General features: G+C 55.3%; 1 protein-coding gene across 7 annotated transcripts; it reads right to left on the bottom strand.

Moving 5' to 3' along the window:
- Window positions 1-5,597: 5,597 nt before the first annotated feature.
- Window positions 5,598-20,171, bottom strand: SLC9A5 (solute carrier family 9 member A5). Of its 7 annotated transcripts, none has more exons than XM_065663838.1 (16): window positions 19,964-20,171; window positions 14,623-14,925; window positions 13,779-13,945; window positions 13,404-13,482; window positions 12,840-13,017; window positions 12,485-12,705; window positions 12,097-12,299; window positions 11,324-11,413; window positions 11,150-11,220; window positions 10,169-10,298; window positions 9,865-9,953; window positions 9,499-9,625; window positions 9,199-9,369; window positions 8,253-8,343; window positions 7,920-8,051; window positions 5,598-7,696 (listed from the first exon to the last, which is right to left on the bottom strand). In XM_065663838.1, exons 1-16 carry the CDS (start codon window positions 20,094-20,096, stop codon window positions 7,188-7,190), a joined length of 2,694 nt encoding a protein of 897 aa, XP_065519910.1. In that variant the 5' UTR covers window positions 20,097-20,171; the 3' UTR covers window positions 5,598-7,187. The 7 variants fall into 7 exon arrangements, with proteins under 7 accessions (XP_065519910.1, XP_065519914.1, XP_065519912.1 ...); XM_065663842.1 differs by having other exon boundaries at window positions 5,598-7,639; XM_065663840.1 differs by having other exon boundaries at window positions 8,274-8,343.
- Window positions 20,172-20,423: the final 252 nt, after the last annotated feature.

Below are 20,423 nucleotides of genomic sequence, written 5' to 3'. Positions count from 1 at the left end.
ACAGTTAGCCTGGTGGGAATCACCCATTTACTACCCAGCAGGGGCCTGGCTGAGCTGCTCCCTCAGTCAGAGAATCACAGGATCCCAGGCTGGTTTGGGTTGAAAGGGACCTTAAAGCTCATCCAGTTCCAGCCCCCTGCCACAGGCAGGGACACCTTCCACCAGAGCAGTTAAAACAAAGCCAAACCAAAGACACTGCAGCATCCTTCATGCCCCACTTGTCAGTGGTGGGCTGAGCCTTGGTGCTCAAGAGATGATGGTGACACCACTGAAGATCTGAGGACACCTTTAGTTTTCCAGCTCACCACAAAGCCTCCCTAGCTCTAAAAATACCCAAAGCCACATCTCCTTCAGAGCACTGCCTGTCTGAAGCATCTCTGGGCTGTGAGTACACAAGGTCCTTGTGCGGCTGGGAAAGCACACGAGGATTTATCCTTCCTTGCAGAAGCAGCCCTGACATTTACCTCTCCCACCTGCTGAAACAGGATCCCAGGCATCAACCTCCAGGCAGCTTTTCTTGGTGACTTCAAGAACCATCTCTCAGGAACATAGAATGGCTTGAACTGGAAGGGACCTTAAAGCTCACCCACTGCCAACCCCTGCCACGGGCAGGGACACCTTCCACTAGAGCAGGTTGCTCCCAGCCCTGTCCAGCCTGGCTTTGAACACTGCCCACTGGATGGGGCAGCCACAGCTTCTCTGGGCACCCTGTGCCAGGGCCTCAGCACCTTCACAGGGAAGAACTTCTGCCTTGTGTCCCAGCAAACACAAGCTGGTGTTTGCCAGCTTCTTCACCACCAGCTCCTATCAGCCAGCCCCGCACCACCACATGTGAAAACATAAAAGATCTTGGCCTTCATAGCAGTTTTCTTTATTTTTGTCATCTTTCTGGGGTGCCTTTCCAAAGCTTTTGCTGGCTTTCTCCACAAATAGGAGAGGAGAGAGATGCCTACTGAAAATATGTGCATCTACATGCACGTAGGAGGTAGATGAGAATATCCCAGTGCTAGGAGATGGAGCTTTCTGAGAAAGTAGTAAGCACCCAAAGCATCATGAGAAACCTGGAGGGGATGACCCCAGCACAAGAGATGCTCATGTGGTTGCAGCACCAGCCATGCCTAGAGGAGAGCTCCCAGGGCAGCTCTGAACCCACCATTCATCCATCTGCCTGCAAGAGCCTCAGAGCCACAGAGCCACCAGGGACCCACATACGGCGAGGCCCCGGGTATATGCACAATCCAGAAGCCAACTTAGCCCGGGGATCCAGAGCAAAGCTTTAACTGTCTCTCTGACTTCAACCCCACTGCCTTTCCAAGCCCTTCTTCACCAGCTGCCTGCAGCTCAGCACAACCTGTGGTCTGAGATAGGTATCAGACCAATTGGGCTCACAGCCACCTCCCCAATATCCTCAACACCCTCCCTCTCCAACTAACCTGCAGCAGGTTCCATTTACCTTCAGGCCAGCCTAGCAGCGGGGCAGCAGATGCTAGGAGAAGGCGAGGTGAAAGGCGCTCAGGTGTCTTCTTCAGGGATCTTTGCCTTCCTCAGGGCTGTGAGGAGCAGCTCTGTCTGGCTGTGGGGAGGATCACAGCTCTAGGATCTGGGGTACTCATAAAATCAAAGACCCTAGCATTTTGACATCCATCCTGGCTGTTCTGCAGGAGTCCCCAGGAGCAGCAGCCTGGCCACACATGGAATCCCACAGCCGCGTTTGCTCCTCCAGGCAAAAGCAGGGAAATCCAAAGCATGAAGGGAGTTGTGGATCACCACACCCAGCTCCTGCTGAACCAAAGATCCCACTTGATCTTGTCTGTCCTCAGCTAGCCCACAATGCAGCTTGTTCCAGGGTGCAAGGAGAGCCTCCTGGGCAGCCCTTCAGCTTGGCGTGGTGGCACAGCGCTGTAGAAGTGTTCCCAGCTCTGCAGGGAGCCTGAGGACACTCACCACTGACCGATGACGAGGAGGCAGTGGCAAGCTGAGGGGCTGGCCCCACATGCGCTGGAGGGATGCAGCACGAAGCACAAAAGCGTTCCCATCCTGGCCGCTCTGCCCTGGAACACAGCATGGGAACCACTGCCCAGCACAAATCTGTTCCTCATTATCCGCCCCGGCTGCCGACTGATCCCAGCTCCATCACCAGCCACTCACTGCACAACCCCAGACAGCTTGTATCCCATCAGCAGAGCAACTTCTGCACGGCTTCACCAGCCAGTGCAGCAGGGCAGGCCAGGGCCAGGCTGGCTCCCACACCTCCAGAGGTAATGCTGGAGTCAAAATCATAGACTCATAGAACCACAGCCTGGTTTGGGTTAGAAGGGTCCTTAAAGCTCATCCAGTTCCATCCCCTGACATCGCCATGGACACCTTCCACTATGCCATGTTGCTCCAAGCCCCGTTCAACCTAGCCTTAAACACTGCCAGGGACAGGGCAGCCACAGCTTCTCTGGGCATCCTGTGCCAGGGCCTCAGCACCCTCACAGGGAAGAATTTCTTCCTTATATCTAACCTAAATCTCCCCTGCTTGAACACATTCCCCCTGCTTTGTGCTTGCTAGGGCCTAGGACCAAGTGAGAGGTGGGAAGCTGGCCTCCCATTCACCAGCTTCCCACTGCTTGTGCATGTATAGGCCCTGTTGTGAAAACAACACGCAAGGGTGTCAGAAGTTCTCCAGGAATAGAGCAGAATGAAAAAGCACACAAGACTGCCCTTGAGTCAACAGCACCATGCTGCAATGGAGAATGTGAAGCTAGCAGGTTCAAGGAAATTATTATCTTCTTGACTTTGTACCTGTGAGACACAACTGGCTCCACAAGAAGATGGATATCTACATCTACATTTACGTTACATCTACATCAGGGACTGTAGTGATAGGAGTAATTGGTTTAAACTTGAACAGGGGAAATTCAGTTTAGATAAAAGGAAGAAGTTCTTTACTGTGAGGGTGGTGAGGCACTGGCACAGGTTGCCCAGAGCAGTGGTGAATGCTCTATCCCTGGCAGTGTTCAAAGCCAGGTTGGACAGAGCCTTGGGTAGCTCACTTGTGGTCTAGTGTGAGGTGTCTCTGCCCATGGCAGTGGCGGTAGAGCAAGATGATCTTAAGGACCTTTCCAACTATAACTATGCTATGATTATATGATCTACATCTGCACCTGTATTAGAGACAGCCAGCTTTAAGAAGACAAGGCAAAGAGGGGAGCTACCTACAAGGGGGCACAGAGAAACCAGAGCCCAACTTTTTCTCAGAGACACACTTGGAAGAGCAAGAGGCAACAGGGACAAACTGCACCAGGGGAAAGGCTTGCTGGACTGTCCTGGGTTCAGCAGTAGCAGTTATTTTTCTCCTTCTTAGTAGCTGGTGCAGTGCTGTGCTTTTGACTTTCAGCCTGGGAACAACGCTGATAACACCAATGTTTTTAGTTGCTGTTCAGTAATATTTACTCCAAACAAGGACTTTCTGAGTCTCATCTCTGCCAGGGAGGAGGGGAAGTCAGGAGGAAGCAGAGAAAGGACCCCTCACCCAAACTAGCCAAAGGGGTATTCCATGCCACAGCACATCATGTCCAGTATATAAACTGGGGGGAGTCACCTGGAAGGCCCAGGTCTTTGTTCGGACTGGGCTAGGTATCGGTCGGCGTGTGATCAGCAGTTGTATTCTCTTCCCTTGTTATTTCCATTATCATTATTATTATTGGTGGTAGCAGTAGTGGTTTTGTTATATCTTAGTTACCAGACTGTACTTCCCTCAACCCATGGGAGTTACATTCTTTCTGTTCTCATTCCCATCCCTCTGGGAGTGGGGGAAGGAAGAAGGGCAGGAGTGAGCGAGCGGCTGCATGGTTCTGAATTACTGGCTGTTAAGGAAAAAATAATTCTGCACAAGAGTGGTGTAGCCATGGTGCGGCTCTGGGACAGAGAGGTGGTGACATCTCTACCTTCAGGAACTTTCCAAACCCAATGATACAGGGCTCTGAGCTACCTGGTGTAGTTTTGCCACCAGCCCTGTGTGGAGCCAGAGTTGGACCACAGACCTCCTGAGCCCCTACCAGCCTAGAACATACCTGATGCTCTAACACACGCTATGTAGTGATGAGATGGTGATTTAAAGATGACTGCACAATGCTGTTGCTTAGCTGACTTTGGAGATGGCCAACACCAAGCCATCGCCCACAGATTGGCTCTTCCATCCACCTGATGCCCCTATTACCAGAACTGCCTTACATCCCCTATTGACTTCACAAGTTCTGGTATCATGGAGAAACTGGAGGAGCTGAGCATTGGAGAAAGTAAATCACTGTGGAAAAACTGTGCAGGTTTAATGGCAGGCTCTAAGAAGACAGCATGCAAAATGACAGGTCTGCGATAGCCAAGGATGGAGTTGCTTATAGTAACAGTCAGAGGGTTGCAAGTTCTGGGTTACATGAGAAGCAGCTCCTTTGGTTATGCTTTACTCTCTTCTGAAGGAACAGAGGTTTGGGCACATGTGTTCGTGGTTTGGCATGGTTCATGTGTTTTTCCACTGAAGCACTTGAGTATTTTTAGGCTGAAAGGGATGGAAGCTGGAAGGATCAGAGCAGCCCTGTGCAGGCACAGTGCTGCTGCTCTCTCTGCCCGTAAAGGGAAATACATAGAGTGGAGTATGAGAATGAAAACTGACAGAACCCCGTGGGGAAAGGTGTAGTAGGAACCACCATCTCTGGCCACAGCAGGGCTGGGGTTGAGGATAGGAACAGGGGGTTCTCCAAGCTGCTGGCTGGTGGCCTGCACACACATTGGCTGCTAGGTTCATATAACTGTATAGGACAGCATCAACCAGTCCCAGTGTTTCTGGAAGCTGAGGTGCCTACTTTTCCTTCTCTGAGGGGCTGAATGCCAGAGACCCACCACTTCCAGGAAAACAACCTGGCCCACACAACCTAGTGCACTGCCAAGGCAATTATCTCTGCAGGGAATACTGGCACTGAGGTCTAGCACACAGAGCGCAGCTTGGCCAGCTTGCTAGTCAGTGAGACGCAAGGCAGCAGCTTCCAGAGGGACCAGTGCAAAGCTCTGAGTGCTATTAGCCGTATAGAGACTCTGCCAAAAAGTACCTGTGGGTGATGGTGGATGCCAGGTTGAACACAAACCACACATTTACCTTGTGAATCAAGTTTCCATGAGGAGAAGCAGAGCCAGCGGATTGAAGGAAGTGCAATGCCAGCACATGCCAATGCAGGATGGTTCATGTGATCCAGGATGCCTTGAAACAGACCCGTTTGAACCACGTGTTTGGCAAAGGGAGAGGAAGTATGGACATGGGATGATGTGGGCCCCCATCACTCTGGTGCTGTGCACAACACCAGAGTTGTAGTGCTCTGCTGGCCTCTTGCTGGCTGCTCCCCACAGCCTGGCCTAATGACAGCTACAGGCAAGCTTTTCTTTGGAAAGAATTTCACATTTTCCACAAACATCCTCAAAACTAGGAAACCCAGTTAGGCACAGTGAGTCTGAAAGGGGGCTGTAGCCTCAGGTGGAGAGGAACAGAGGGAGAACCAAACCAGAATCTGCAGCAACCAGGACATGCAGAGGTTCCCAGAAAGCAGAGAGATCAGACCACAATGTCTGCTCCAACTTAGCTTTATTGAACATTACAAAATACTCTGCATATATTTTCACATTAAAACAATATTCTTGCAAATAAGAGATTAAGTCTTGAGTCGTCCAGGGTGCCCATGGCTACAGAAAACACTGACTCAGCTAGGGATTTAGTATGGCCCAATATCAGCAATCAAAACCAGAATAAGGCATACCAGAAATGCAAAACTATATAAAAACCTTTTAAAAACTTCATGCTCATCCAGTGGAACAGGTACCAGGCACAATAATAGCCGTTGTTGCACCTTGCTGACAGCACCAGGGGGTACCACCAGCTTGCCTGCTCCACACTGGGCTCACGCACCCAGTACATCCAAGTATCCCCAAGTGTCACCTGCTGTCCCAGCACACCCCTGCAGCTGGAACAGGCAGTTATTTACCTGCTCTGGGGCATTACCAGCCCAAATCCCCATTCTTCCTTCAGAGGAGCTAGTGCCCAGCTGCTGTGCTGAGCTTTTGCATGCAGAGCAGCTTTCGGGGAGCAATTCTTGGTCTTTGGGGTGACACCAGGGCTGTTGCCACCGGATCCTGCCAGCCTCTCAGGAGGGCCCAAGGGTGGCTGGGAGGTGGTGGCAACAGACCTTGAAGATGCACTTGGTTCTCACCCATCACCCGTGTTACTGATGTACATTCATACCTGCTGCTCCTTCAGTCCTTGCCCCATGACCAGTCCTACCAGCTGATGAGCCCCAGGCAACTGCAGAGACTGGGATGCGGGCAGGATGAATACCAAGGTTTCTATGCAGGGCAGCTGCCCCCTACCAAAGTCTGAAAGCTGAACATGGCATTTTTGAGAACACATCCAGGCCACAGGCATGAGGCTGGCACAGCAGGTTGGCTGCTAGTGGAGCCCTAGCATACAGGTTCACTAGTCGAGCTCCTTGTGGAGCCAGAGCCCAGAAGAGCTGCTCCCAGTCCTGAGAAGGTCATGGCCTAGCTTCTGTGGTACCTCCATAGCCCAGGAACGCAGGGCTGCCATGGCAAGAAGCCCATCTCTGACCTGGGTGCATCCATGCATGCTGTGAGGAACCAGCACTGTAGCCACTTTAAAGTCAACAGCCCACCACTGGGTGTGAATGGGCTCCCATGCACCGGCACAGCTCCCAGTGCTCTCCCCAGAGGTCACAGCAGGTTGGAGATCAGCTCCACCATGCTCCTACACCCGTGAGCAGCCACAACCCATTAACCAGCACCCACACACCCCAAGGCAGCACAGCCACTACAGGATGGAGTCCCCCTGGGATCCCAGCCCTGGGAGGAACATCTCTGCCCTCCCAGCTGCAGAGATACATATCCTGAGAGGAAGAATGAGGTTTGCGATCTGGGTGAATGGAGGCTGGTACCTGCTGTTGCAGCAGAAATCCCAGTTATCGACCAGTTTGTATCAATAAGTGCATAGGCAAAGCCCACCCTGGAATGCAGCTCTGGGAGGAGTAGTGGGTTCTTCTGCTACTCCTGGAGTTTATGGAGACACAAGCTTTACAACTCAAGACAGCAGAATGGCCACAGCCCTCATCCCTTTCACCGTCCACAGTGTGCTCTCAGAGGTGGCTGACTCAGTTGAGCATCAGCCCCCTGGGCTCCGCGGTCGGCAGCACCCTGCCCTGCTTCTCCGTGGCCATAAAAAGCTGCATTTCCTGCTGCTCTGTGCCACTGGGGTTGCTGTCACTCTGTGACCGCCCATTCTTAGAGACATGGCTGGGGAACTGGAAGCAGGAGCTCTGCTCCGGCACGACTTGGCTCGCAGACTGGGGTTGCTCCTGAAGAACAGGGCAGGCGAACCTCCTGTGCTGAGGTCCACTCTCAATGCCTGGCGGGGAAGCAATGCTCTCCAGGGAGGAGATGCTTTGGTTCCACGCCTTCTGCATATCCACTGGCACGATTTTGGTGGTCTCCGAGGAGATGTAAACAGCCAGACCAGCCTGGTCTCCTTTCCATGGCAGCTCCTTCTCTGCCAAGGTGGGCGAGGGAGGGATGATGCAGGGGCTGGGGCAGACATCCAGGCTGTCTGGGGGTGCAGGAGTGACAGTGAGATTTTGCACAGCTCTTGGTTCCTCTTCGGGCTCTGCAAACATTGCAGAACCAACCACTACCAAATGGTCAGCTGGCCCAGGCATGGCAGGAGCCACCAGGGAAGCTCTGCCATGCCTCCAGAGCCACAGAGGACAGGGATTCTCCCATTCATGCTCTGCTGACTTTGGGTTTGCCTAGGCCAAAGCAATTTAGTGGCCCAGGAAAGACAAGTTACTTAATGGCAGCTGCCCTGGCATGGGAGCATCAGTGCCTACCAGAAGCTGTCTTTCCCTGCAGGACCTCATCGGTGGCTCGAGCAATGAACACAATCCCTTCGTCATCCTCTCTCTCCGTCTCTGAGCCATCACTCTCCTCCTCCTCGGAGCTGATCATCACCAGGACAGGAGCTGCAGCCAGATGGAGGAAGTTGCTTTGGAGGATGGGGCACCCTGTGGGGGAGGACTGCACCCATGGGAGAAGGACTTGGTGCTAGTACAACCACTTGTGCTGTTGTGCCACCATGCTGGCAGTAGGCAGGCACAGGGGGCTGCTCCCATCCCATCCCACACCACACCACCCCACCAGGTCCCCATGCAGGACTTGCAGACCTTGCCTGCCACCCGCCTCACCAGCATCCTGCCAGGGGACATTTCTGTGCATCTTGTCGTTGGGAGCCTCTCTGGTCACAGAGATGTTCTTCTGTGAAGGAAGAGGGACCATCTGGGACCTGCCCCAAGTAAACCTCTAACCCCAGCCCAGATGGCCGTGCAAGACAGGTTAACTCCAGGGACCCAGCTTCCCACCCCAGCCAGATTCCTAGCCCTTAGGCATTGCATCTTCATAGCCCTACAACAAACAGCTCAGTTTCAATGGCTTCAAAAACCTCCAAATGAGAGAAGACACTTAAGGCCCAATTTAAGCCACAGGGCCTGGATCTGCAGTGATGTTCAGGCTACTTTATGCTGAGTGCTCTTGGAAAACAAACATGGGGCTTCCTCAGGGCTTGGGACTGCTTTGCCCAGGGAAAAGCCACACCACAGCAGTGCTGGGATGGTGAGGACACATGGACATGTAATACCCACGTGCTCACACAGAGCATATGACAGGCTGAGAGAGCTGGGCTTCTTCAGCCCGGAGAAGAGAAGGCTCCGGGGAGACCTTAGAGCAGCTCCAGTGCCTAAAGGGGCCACAGGCCAAGGGTCTGTAGGGACAGGACAAGGGGGAATGGCTTTAACCTGACAGAGGGGAGATTGGCTGCTCCATCCCTGGCAGTGTTCAAGGTCAGGCTGGACAGGGCTTGGAGCAAAGTGGTGTAGTGGAAGATGTCCCTGCCCATGGCAGGGGATTGGAACTGGATGAGCTTTAAGCTCCCTTCCAACTAGAACGAGGCTGTGATTCTATGATATGCAGGACTTAGATGAGATTAGCAGCTTTCCCCACTCTTTCTGCAGTTGCTGATGCCCTTCAGCACCTCACCTACACCCCCCTGTCTGCACCCTGGGGGAGGCCAAATCTCAGAGTTAGGAAAGGAGCAGAATGCTGGGGAGTGCTTGCCTTTTTCCTGCCCTTTTCCTTCAGCCTGGCCTTACTCTTGGAGAAGCAGATGTTGTGCTTCGTGGACTTGAAGGTCTCCAGCCGCCTCCTCATGTTCTGACGGAAGATTTCTTTGTCTTGGCGCTCTTGTTTATCTGGAGAGATGAAGTGACGGCTGTAGCTGGCCTTGTACTGGCCGAGGGAGAGGCAAAGAGACACAGGGTGAGCAGCTGGCCCCAGAGAGTATCCTCCATCCCTGCTCCTCTTGTGGGTGCTGCTACCCTCAGGGTCAGCTGCACGCCATGGCGAGGGAGCGCTCACCCGCCGCCGTGGCTTGTACAGGCTCCCTCGCAGCACGTGGTGCATGGCAGCGTCCTCCTTGTCCCGCCGGCTCCGCACAGTGTCAATCACCTGCATGTCCAGGCACGCACCACTCCCGCTCTCCCTCCTGTGGGGAGATGGAGATGGAGATGGAGGTGGAGATGGAGGTGGAGGTGGAAGTGGAGATGGAGATTGAGATGGAGATGAAAATGGAGGTGGAGATAGATGGAGTTGGCGGGACTGGGCTACATGCCCCCATCGTATCAGCCCTCTGCCAGCCCTGGCACAACACATCCCCAGGTAAAAGGGAAGATGAAGGAATCCAGTGAGGTCTGCCCAGGGGCTTGGGGGGATGCTTGTACTCACAGGAGGTTTGTGACTGATGACTCCGAAATGGACGTGCGGCTGGGCATTGAGGGCAGCGCCAGCTTGGCAGCAGAGAATGCATGTCCACCCTGGGAGATGGGAGGGCAAGGCTGGCAGCAAGGCAGCAAGGACCTCACTGGTCTGGGGGGTCCCCACTGCCTGGCCTGTGGGTACATGTGTAGCCATACATGGTGGAGCCACCACCCCAGGCCAACAGCTCCTGTTGGGGCCATCCCACCACCCGATCCCCACCATATGCCCCTGGTGGGGAAGCTGATAGCAACATGGATGTTCAGCTCGATACCTGGTCAACAAAGCTGATAGCATCACGGATGTTCAGCTTGTAGTAAACATCCCAGATCTCATCCCGCAGCCTGTAGGCAGATTTCCTCATCAGGAGCTGGCTCAGGTACTTCTTGTCAAACTGTTCCCACCTGCCATAAGACGAAGACATGGGTGTTTAGCGCTCAGGGTACCACAGCCAGGGACCCCTGCCCTTGTGAGGTTGAGTGTCCAAAGCACGCTGAAAGCAGGCTGCACGCACAGGACCTGGCTCTGCCCAGGGACACGCTGCCAGGGAGAGCAGGAGCACAGGGGGCACGCTGACCCTTCATCTGTGCTCAAGGGGAAGTCAGAGAAAAGTGGGTCTGTGAGAGTGGAACTGGGGCCAGCTGCTGCCCAGCTGGAGCACTTCCCCTCCAGGAAACAGGCTTTTCTCATCCTGTTCCTGTCACTGTGCTGCAGATAAACACTGCCCAGGCCTTAACAGGGCCAGTCCCTCCTCAGCATCCAGCTCTCCACCCATGGAGAGTCACTGGGCCATAGCCTCATGCCCCATGCCCCATCCTGAGCAGTGTTCAAGGCCAGGCTGGACAGGACTTGGAGCAACCTGGTCTAGTAGACGGTGTCCCTGCTCATGGCAGGAACCAGATGACCTTTAAAGACTCTTCCAACCCAAACCATTCTATGATTGCCACCACCACGGACACCCCATACTCCCCCAGTAGCTCCAGCACAGGCAAGCAATGCCAGCTGCTGCAGCATCCCCAGCTTCACCTCCCTAACCTCTCTCTGGGATGCTTTAGGTACTTTGGTCTGCTGTATAATAGGAGGCAGACGGTCCCTTTCAAGATGGATTGATGGATGGACATACAGCCTTCTTAGTCCTTCTGCCCTGCCTACAGCCAGACTGTCCTCCAGGAGGGACCCTGCAATGTCCCCATGACTGGCATTATGTCCCCCTTCCACCTGATGGCCGGCAGAGGATCCTGGGTAAGACACTCACTTGTCCCGCCAGTAATGGTAGCCATGGTGCCCCACAATATCCTCCACTGCTGCCATGATATGGTCAAAGGCCTTGAGGGAGGAGAAGAGGGTAAGAGCAGTGAAAAGGCTGCAGGTGCCCCAGGGGTGCTGATGCAGCACAGGGAGCTGGGCAGCCTTCAGTTCCAGCACCTACGTGCTCATGCAGCTCCTCGTTCAGCGTGGGCTTGTGGTGGTCACTGCGCTTCACCTTCAGCCACGTCACCAGGGGTTTGATGGTGAGGCCCTGGAATGCAGGAAAAGGCAAGGGAAAGACTGGGAGGGCAAGAGGGTGAGTGGCTGGGGCAAGGGAAGCAAAAGTAGCAAGAAGTCCCTAACCCATGTCACTAAGGGACATGGATTAGTGGTGGACTTGACAGTCCTGGGGTAAAGGTTGGACTTGATGATCTTAAAGGTCTTTTCCAACCCAGCTGATTTTATGATTCTGTGAAGTGACTGGGAACAGCAGCTATGCCAGCAGTGCGTACCCTTACCAGCCCGAGACTCTGGGCAATGCTCCCGTGTCAAAGGCAGCAACCATGTTGTACCCCATCAAGTCCCCCTTCCTCTAGGATCACATCCGTCCCCCCTTTATCTCCCCTTCCCAGGGTGCAGGGACTGCAGAGCCAGGGGCCATCAACAGCGTTGTAAAGAGAACATTCTCAACACACTTGCTGTTGGAGCCAACCCCAGAACAAGAAGCCAATGGGGAAATAATGTGGGCCCTGGCCCCACCACTGAAACAGTCACCACCATGGCCCTCCACACCAGCCTGGTGATGGATGAAGTGCCAAGAGGCACCAAGAACCAAAGGTCACTTGAAAAGAAGTACTTGCCCCAAGCACGTGTCCCCAAGCACCTGCCTGGTCCCCCAGTCCACCTCTGGGGCAAGAAGGCAGCACTGGAGAAGGGCACAGTGACCATCCTCACCTGCACAATGACAGTGAAGAATACCACCACAATGGTCGTTGCCACAAAATAGTCCTTGGCTTTCACTTTTGTCCTGTCCAGCAGGATGACCAGGGCAAAGGCCACGGCCCCGCGGAGGCCACCATACGACATGACTAGTTGGTCTATCCTGTCCAGAGGAATGAGGCGGAAGCGGTTGAGCACACAGGTCTGCAGGACAACACCTAGGGAAGAAGAAGAAGGAGAGCCTGGGATGCTGGCAGGAATGCTGGGATGCTCCTGGAGATGGGGCAAAACCCAGCCAGGAACCATGGCTGGCCTCATACCCCAGCATTTCTTGGGGGATGCCACTTTTTGATATGAAAAGAGCGGGGTGCTACTGGCCAGAGGCACCGAGGGGCAGACTTACCCACAGCTCTGAAGAGCAGGATAAAGAACAGGGTGCCCAGCACCAGTGCTGTGTCCCATGCCCATTTGGAGGTGTCCACTGCCGAAATGCCCAGAAACATGAAGATGATGGTCTCTGAGCTGCTGGCCAGTGTCTTCATGGTGTACTTGACCGTGGTGCGGGACTTCTGGGAGATATTGGCTTCTACGTACTTCTTGCAGCAGATCCCACAGAAGGTGACTCTGCAGAAGGGCAGAAGGAGTTGGCATGACCTTGCGGTGGGATGAGGAGTGGGTCTGCTCACCACCTCTTGCTGCTCAGCACTGCACCCCTGATTTCCTGGACCCCCCACTCCATGGGATACCCCAGAACTCACGCCAGAATGGAGGAGAGTGAGACCATCTCAGCAGCAAGGTATGCAACATAGGCCAGGAGGAAAACGAAGAGTGGCTCGATGATGCGCACGTGCTTGGTGAACCGTGTGATCAGGGCCAGGAGGAAGGCAAAGAGCAGCCCCACCGCCGTGCCCCCCAGGCTCACCAGGAAGAAGGAAGCTGGTGGGGGGAGAAGACTCATCTGCACTATAAGCAATCGAGCCCAGCTCCTGTGCCCCCATACCATGCTGGGCTGGCCCTTGTACTCCCACCCGGCTCCCCACCAAAGTGTCCCATGATGACAGCCAGGATGTGTAGATGAGGACCTCAGTGACGTGGTTCAGTGGTCGCCCTGGCAGTGCTGGGAAATGGTTGGACTTGATCTTGAAGGTTTTTTCCAACCTGGTTGATTTTATGATTATGATTCTATTATTCTGGTTATGTGACCACTGGGATGGAGATGACAGAGCTGTGGTGCTCACTGCCACAGAGTAGGACAGCACCTGCGCTTTCCTCACTACCACGCCGGAGGAGAAGATGGAGGGGCTGGTGGGGCACATACTCACCTACCCCCTTCACGTAGTCTGTGACACGGACACGCTCTGGGCCCAGCTCCACAAAAGAGTTGAAGACCTTGTACAGCACCTGCAGGCAAGGCAAATGCCTTGGGGAAGGCAGGGTATTATCCTGCCTTGGGAGGGACAGCACCCATAGGCAGGATGGACCCTGCAGAAGAGGCATCACCCACCCCCAATCTGCCAGGTAACACAGCTCATCTCGACAGGCAAAGTCCCACAGGGCCAGGAGAGAGGAAAGGCCAAGAGAGCATCGGGCTGCCCCCAGCTTGGGGATGTCACCTGCATCCTCTGCCTATCCTGGGGGGCTCCAGCACTCTGGCCCAAACCTGGCTCCACATTAGGGTCCCCCAAGCTCCCACTCACCACAGTGACAGCATCATTCAGGAGAGACTCGCCAAACACAATGATGAAGAGGGTCTCATTTACATGGACCTCTTCAAAGACAGCCAGCACTGCCACAGGGTCCACAGCTGAGATGAGGCTGCCGAAGAGCAGGAAATCCATCAACCCAGCTTCAACGCCTGGATCTGCTAGGACAGAAGGACCGAGTTCAGGCAGACTATCTGCCCCAGAGTCCCTCTCGTCAGCCTGAAACAAGCCAATCCATCATCTGCTCCTGGTCATTTGGCTGCAGCATCCCGCCTTGGGATGCAGTGGGCTGAGCCTGGGAGTGCTCCAGACATCTAGGGTCTCCCAGGCAAAGCACATTCTTGCTGCAGCATGAGGGCAGCAGGACTTGGGTGTCCCCCTTGCACCAGGTGCATTGCTGCCCCTTCAGTAGGTATGGACCAAAGGAGGCTTAGCAGCCCCACCTCAGGTCCAGGCATCAAGTGGTTCCAGGGGGCTCAGGAGAGCTCAAACCACAGCCCAGGCCCCCAAAAGCCAGTAGCTCCATCCAAGGACAGTGAACACAGCAGTGAGCCAGCAGAGCTAGTCAAAGTCTGGGACAAAAATAGCAAAGACATGAGTCACCCAGTGCCAAGCCAGACCCGTTTGTCCTGCGTGCTTGACAGTCTTGCCAGAGCACCATTCCTGGGATGCCAGGACCCTGCTCCTACTATAATTCCTGGGAGTCCATGGCAGGGCCAGGCAGTGGACTCTGAACCTGGGGGTACTTGGCACTTCCAAACCATCTTTTGGGTTGGGTGATGGGGATGGTTGGTTGGGTTGGGGATGTGGTCTAAGCTGAACAGCCCTGTGCACGCACCCATGACCCCGGCCCGGTGCAGCCCCCAGAGTGCAGTGCCGGTGGTGAAGGAGTTCCAGAGGGTGCCCACCACCGCATAGGTGAGGATGGCACCGATGTTGTCGAAGAACAGCCGGCTGGGCATGAAGTAGCCTGAGTCGAGCACGATGGGGGGCAGAAGGAAGAGGAAGAACATGTTGGGCTCCAGCTGGTACTCAGCTTTCTTTGCCACGGCCAACACAATGCCCCCCAGGCCCAGCCCCAGCAGGATGAGGAGGCAGCTCTCTGGCACAATGGACGTCACCTTCCTTGACAGGTGGAAAACTAGAAGGGAAGGAGGAATGAGAGTATCAGCCAAACAGACAGAGCATCTCAGATCCACAAGCTCAGCAGAAGGCTTGGCTGACACATGACGGATGCCAGGGAGGACAAGGGAGCACTAAAGGCAGCTTTGTGGCCATGCGTGCACAGACCTTCCAGCTAGCTCCCAGGTCAGGATTTCAGGTCCCTGACCTTTTGGGATCTTCCTTTCCTCCTCAGCCACAGTCTATCAAGCCAAGCAGGCAGGCATTTTGCTTTGCTTGGCCTCTAGTATCTGTCCTTAACAAATCAAAGCAGCCAGCAAGCACATTCACAGTGTCACAAGCAATGCTGGCTGCTGTCTGAGACATCCTGGTTCACTGGGATACATTCCCCCACTCAGAGATGAGGATGCTCAGACCTGGTGATGAGGTGACCTTGTTTGCAGCCATCTGAGCAAGCAGGGGGAGCAGCATGCAAAACACTGCAGCACTAGGCAGTCTCCATGCCCTCAGCACCAGCTAAACTACCTGCATGCGAAAACCAGGCACACGGGAGCTGCAGATCTAGAGATCAGTTTATTCTCTGTGAGGTTTGGACCAAACCTTAAGCTGCAACAGATCAGGATATATTTTTAAAGCCTGCAGGCTATGTTCTGGTATTCATCCATCAGCAATGTGGCAGTGAGCCTGCAGCTCAGGCACAAGCCAGTAATAGGTCACACCAGACAGCACAGGGCACTCGTTCCTCCAGGCAGCCTTGTCCCCAAGGCCAGGGCGTCCTGTGTAATCACAAATCATTCCAGCTTTCTGGTGGGCAAGCCCCCATTCCTGAGGATTTTTCCTACCTAGAGTAGGGTGCTGTATTTTTGGTACCCCTCAAAGGACAGTGCTTGGGGCAAGGCTGTTGAGGGTCACAGTGGTTTTGCTCCCCTCATTGTTGAGTTCTGCCATTCATCTAGACCACCTCTCTAGCTTGACTTGGCCATCAGATGAAGAAACCTCCTCCTGCGCATTGGGTTCCAGAGCCACCTCTGTCCTTGAGCAGCCAGCAGGTACAAGGGACAACACAGCAGTCTCTGAGCCATCACTTGGCTGTAAGCCCAGCCCTGCTGCCAACCCAAAACCCAGTCCCTAAAGCATTTTAGCTGGATTAGAGATGCCCGTTGCTTGTGCCAAGTCATCCTGCCAGAAGGAAAGCTGTGCTGTGGTCACACACCAACCTTAGGTCACTTGGCTTCTTTCCTCCTTAGGAACCCCCATGGACACACCTTAATTTCTGCTTAGGCCGGGGTCCTGTCTCCAGTGCCCTAGACCTGGAGAGGAGCCCAGGAACAGGAAGCACTTCATCATCAGGTTTCCATGCCCTTGACTTTTCCCTTTGAACCTGTCCCAGCCCTGCTGTATCCTTTCTGGGGCAGGTCCCAGAGTCCCTGAGATGCAGACACCCTGGAAACTGAGGCCATCACCTCCTGTTCTTCCTTTCTTCTTTCCTAACAGCCCTTAGTTGATTTGCTTTCCTTTGCTACAGCTGAACACTGAATTAGAGGAGATAATTCAGCCTCAGAGATCTGGTTCTTAGCTAGAGACATCTTTGAGCCCACCACCAAATGTGCAGGCTAAGGGCTGCTTTTCCTATTGCTGAGACCTTCCCAGTGACTGGCACTGCTCCTTGGCATTGGTGAGCCATATCCGTGCCATCCTGGTGAGCTCCAGCACTGCTTCCCTGCCGTAACACACCAGGAACACTGCCTCAGCAATGAGCAGAGGGGCAACCACCTGAAGGGGAAAGAGCTGCAGAGTACCCATGGCCAAGCCTCCATCATGGCTCTGTGGCTTGGCTGCAGAGCCTAAGGCATTCCATTTGCCCCCATCTGCCTCTGCTTGATCCAGCCATGGAGGCAGGAGCAATACGGACAGTACAGCCTTCCCAGCCCACCCACAGCCTGGAGGAGGGCTGGCTGAGCGCCAGCTCGGAGGAATTCCCACTAAATGACCACAGAAGCTGTGGCAAAGCCCTGTTCACCCCATGTAAGCCAGGCAAAGGCAGCGCTGGTTGGTACATGGTGCCTGTAGCATGCTGGGAAATCATTTCCCACCCACAGGAACACAGCTCCCAAGTTTTCCAGAAAGGAACAAGGCGTCTGGCCTCTTTCTGCATGCTTGGGATCATTGCCATGATCCCTGCTCCGGCAGCCCATCTGCACCCTCCGTGCTGCAGATATATGCCCTGCCTGGCTGGAGAGATTTGAGAGAGCCCACAGAGATGCTATGGGGACATGGCTTCTGGCTGTCATCCATCATTCCTTCCCCCAAGACAAGAACTTGGGCAAAGAAGGGAGCAGCATTGATGGGAAAGACCTTGCTTGTCCGCAAAGCCCCTGGCTGAGGGGGAATGCTGCCATCCTCCCAAGTGAGTAACAGCACACGAGCTCCTTTGTGCCACGGGAAGCAGCCAGCGGGGATGGATAGAAACGAGCTCTAATTTTACACATGCTAGTCAAGGATTTCAGTATTAAAGGTTCCCACAGCAACAGTAACTTAGCCACATCTGAATTAACTTCAGAGTCATAATCCACTCTCAGGCATTTATAATACATGATTTGCCACTGGGAAGACTTGGGTCCAAAACCTGCCTCTGCTCCTTCAGTGTTGGGGGAATGGTGGAACACCTAAACCAAGACATGAGCATCTGGGGACAGAGGTGATGGTGCAAAGGGAGAGGGTTGTGACCCATGAGGATGCTGCTGGGTGGAAAAAGTTGCCACCACTGCACTTAAATTCAACGTCAGTTCAGCCCTTGACTTCAAGGGTAACCGAATTCTGACCAAGGAACATCATTAGGTGTTCAAAGCCAGGTTGGACGGGGCTTGGAGCAACGTGGTGTACTGGAAGGTATCCCTGCCCATGGCAGGGTGTTGGAAATGGCTGAGCTTTAAGGTACCTTCCAATACAAACCAGTCTGTGATTCTGTGATTCTGGCAAAGTCCTGCCAACGGGGCAACTGTGGGAGCATGTCTGGGGCATGATCACTTCCCTTTCCCCACACCCGTTCAAGAAGACTTGTGCTCTGACCAGGGACGGAAAAGGCAGCAAAACCCGGATGATGCCTTGCTGTGCAGGAAGGCAACACCCAAGCCAGTTTCTCCCCGCCCCGGGTGTTTGCTGGCTTGGGGCACCCTGGCATCGTGACTGCCTCGGAGAACAGAGACCACAGTGTTATTTCCCCATCACTCAGGCACACGGCCACTTCCTCCCCTGCAGTCACAGGGCTGTAAGCGGGCAGCCCAGTGCCACAACTCCAATGGCTCCTCTGCACCAGCCTACACCCAGTGTCCATGGTGCTGCAGCCGGCACTGCCCCTCTGCTCCAAAGCATCCTTCACCCCTGGCTCCACCTCCTCCGGGCTCCTATGTGCCCTGGGGACCACGTGTGCCACCTCCAGGGACACCAGCAGCATGGTCCCATGCCAGGGAGCATGAGATCCTGAGGCCATGTGGATGTGGAGTGACCTACTGGATGGGACTGCTAGCAGCACTGCCCCCAGATGTGGATGCTGCTCCTGGCTCCAGGCTCCCAGCTCCCGGTATTCATTGGACCCGCTGGATGTACTGAGCCAGGCAGTCCAGAGCTACTGACCACCAGGGTTGTGTCTCCCAGATGACAGTGGCCATCAGCTTGCCTCAGGCCTGGAAGAGCATGGCAGGTCTGGGGACTTGGGAATGGCCCCAGCTTACCCTCCCCTCCCCACCCCCCCAGCATCCCTGCTTGGATGAGGCAAGGGGGGTGATGGGAGCACATCAAGGGAAACCCACACAGGGAGCAGCTCCAGGGAGGTGCTTGAGAGAATCAAATAAAAGCCACAGAAAGGAATCGCCTCTCTCATCTTTTGCAGGTAGGAGAGACGCACTCGGCAGCTGGAGGTGGCAGAGCTGAAGACAGAGGGTTATATTTTTAAGCCTACGACATTCTTAAATTCATTCCTTGCAATGCTATAGATCTCCCTTGTGAGAAGGCGAGAAAGGAGAGAAACACGAGCTCCACGGCAGTGGGTTCAGTGATCCTTGGGATAGGCAGAGACCAGCTGGTGCTCACAGCAGAGGCTGAATACTGCATACTGAGACCTATTGCTGGTCCCTGGCTGCTCAGTCTCCCCCACCTAACTCTGAACCCACACTTCTTGAGCCAGCTACAAACTATGGGGGTGCCTGTGCCCCCTGCCACGGGGGCTGTGCCAACAGTATGGCCTCTGAGGAGGAAAACCTGCCTCAAGGTCACGGCCTCATCCCCTCGTCCAGCACAGGGGCACTGTTGGGGATCAGCCCTCTGGGGACCCTGGTCAGTACCCACACATGGGTATCCCTTCCCCAGCACCCAGGGAGCAGTGGGGGCACAGCCCTGCAGCACCTCACCCACCTCCTTCTTGCACCTTCCTCCTCCTCCTTGCCTCCCCCTGGCTGCGTGGTCCGGTGCTGGGGAACACAAGAGTCTGAGGCCATGTGAATGTGGAGTGACTCACAGCGGGAGATCACAGGCACGAACCCATCTCCAGGCTGCTGGGGACATGTCTTGCCCAGCACCTGCACCACTGGGTGCACTTCCTGGGGCTGGGGGGCTACCAAGCAGTCTCCAGCCCAGCTGATAGCATGTGCTGTGCCAGCCTCTGGGGCACGGGACATCTTCTGGGGGCATCTCTGCTCAGCTCTTCTCATGAGCCCTCCCTCTGTGCCCACCCATCCATCCATCAATAGCAGGGAAAACGGGCCCAGGCCCCCTGCGTTGTTCCTCGGGCTGTGCCTTCAGTTCCTCCCACGGAAGGGAATGGGCGATGAGCCATGGGGTCGTGCCGGGCAGCACAGCCCGGCCGAGGATGGTTGATCAGATGATGGTCCCCATTTGTCCCCATGACCTGTGTCCTGGGAGGCAGTGGCACCCCTTCACCCCGCATGCAGGGATGTCGTACCCCACCCTACCCTCCCCGCGATGGGCGCAGCAGCTCCCCGTGCCCCGGCGGACCGGAGCTGCGGAAGCGGTGACAGGGGACAGGACACACGGACACTCACCGATCTTGGCTAGGCTGGCCACTAGGATCCAGGCGGCCACCAGGCAGGGCGCCTGCACCTCCTGCCACTGCCACCGCAGCAGCTCAACGCTCGCCGGGGCGGCGGGGCTAGGGGAGGCCGCCGGCGGCTGCATGGCCGCATCTCTCCGCGCCGTTCCTGCCGCTCCCCGCCGCTCTGCCGCGATACCGGCCCTCGCCCGCGTCACGCGCACGTTCCGCGGCGGGCCGGCCCCCCTCCGCCCCACGCCACCGGCTCCGCCAGCCCCTCCCTCCTGCCAACCCTCTCGGTGCTGCCGGGAGCCCCGGGACTGGCCTGCACACCCCGCTCCGCCCCGGCTCGACTGCACCCCCCGGTGTCCACCTGCGCCGGGCACAGGCCCCTCCAGTGTCCCTGCATCAGCTGCGCTGTTACCCTGCCACACATCGGCCTCCTGAGCCGGACCCGGTTCACCACACCCCAG

Source organism: Lathamus discolor, chromosome Z (genome assembly GCF_037157495.1).
Source record: "Lathamus discolor isolate bLatDis1 chromosome Z, bLatDis1.hap1, whole genome shotgun sequence".
Lineage (NCBI taxonomy): Eukaryota > Metazoa > Chordata > Aves > Psittaciformes > Psittacidae > Lathamus > Lathamus discolor.
This window is presented reverse-complemented; position numbering and strand designations above follow the sequence as displayed.

Excerpts from the sequence above, each read along its gene's own strand:
- SLC9A5 (XM_065663838.1), bottom strand. The coding sequence starts at position 20,096 with ATGCAGCCGCCGGCGGCCTCCCCTAGCCCCGCCGCCCCGGCGAGCGTT. Across the intron at positions 14,926-19,963 it reads GGCCAGCCTAGCCAAGATCG|TTTTCCACCTGTCAAGGAAG; the intron begins GTGAGTGTCCGT and ends CTTCCCTTCTAG. Across the intron at positions 13,483-13,778 it reads TGAATGATGCTGTCACTGTG|GTGCTGTACAAGGTCTTCAA; the intron begins GTGAGTGGGAGC and ends CCTTGCCTGCAG.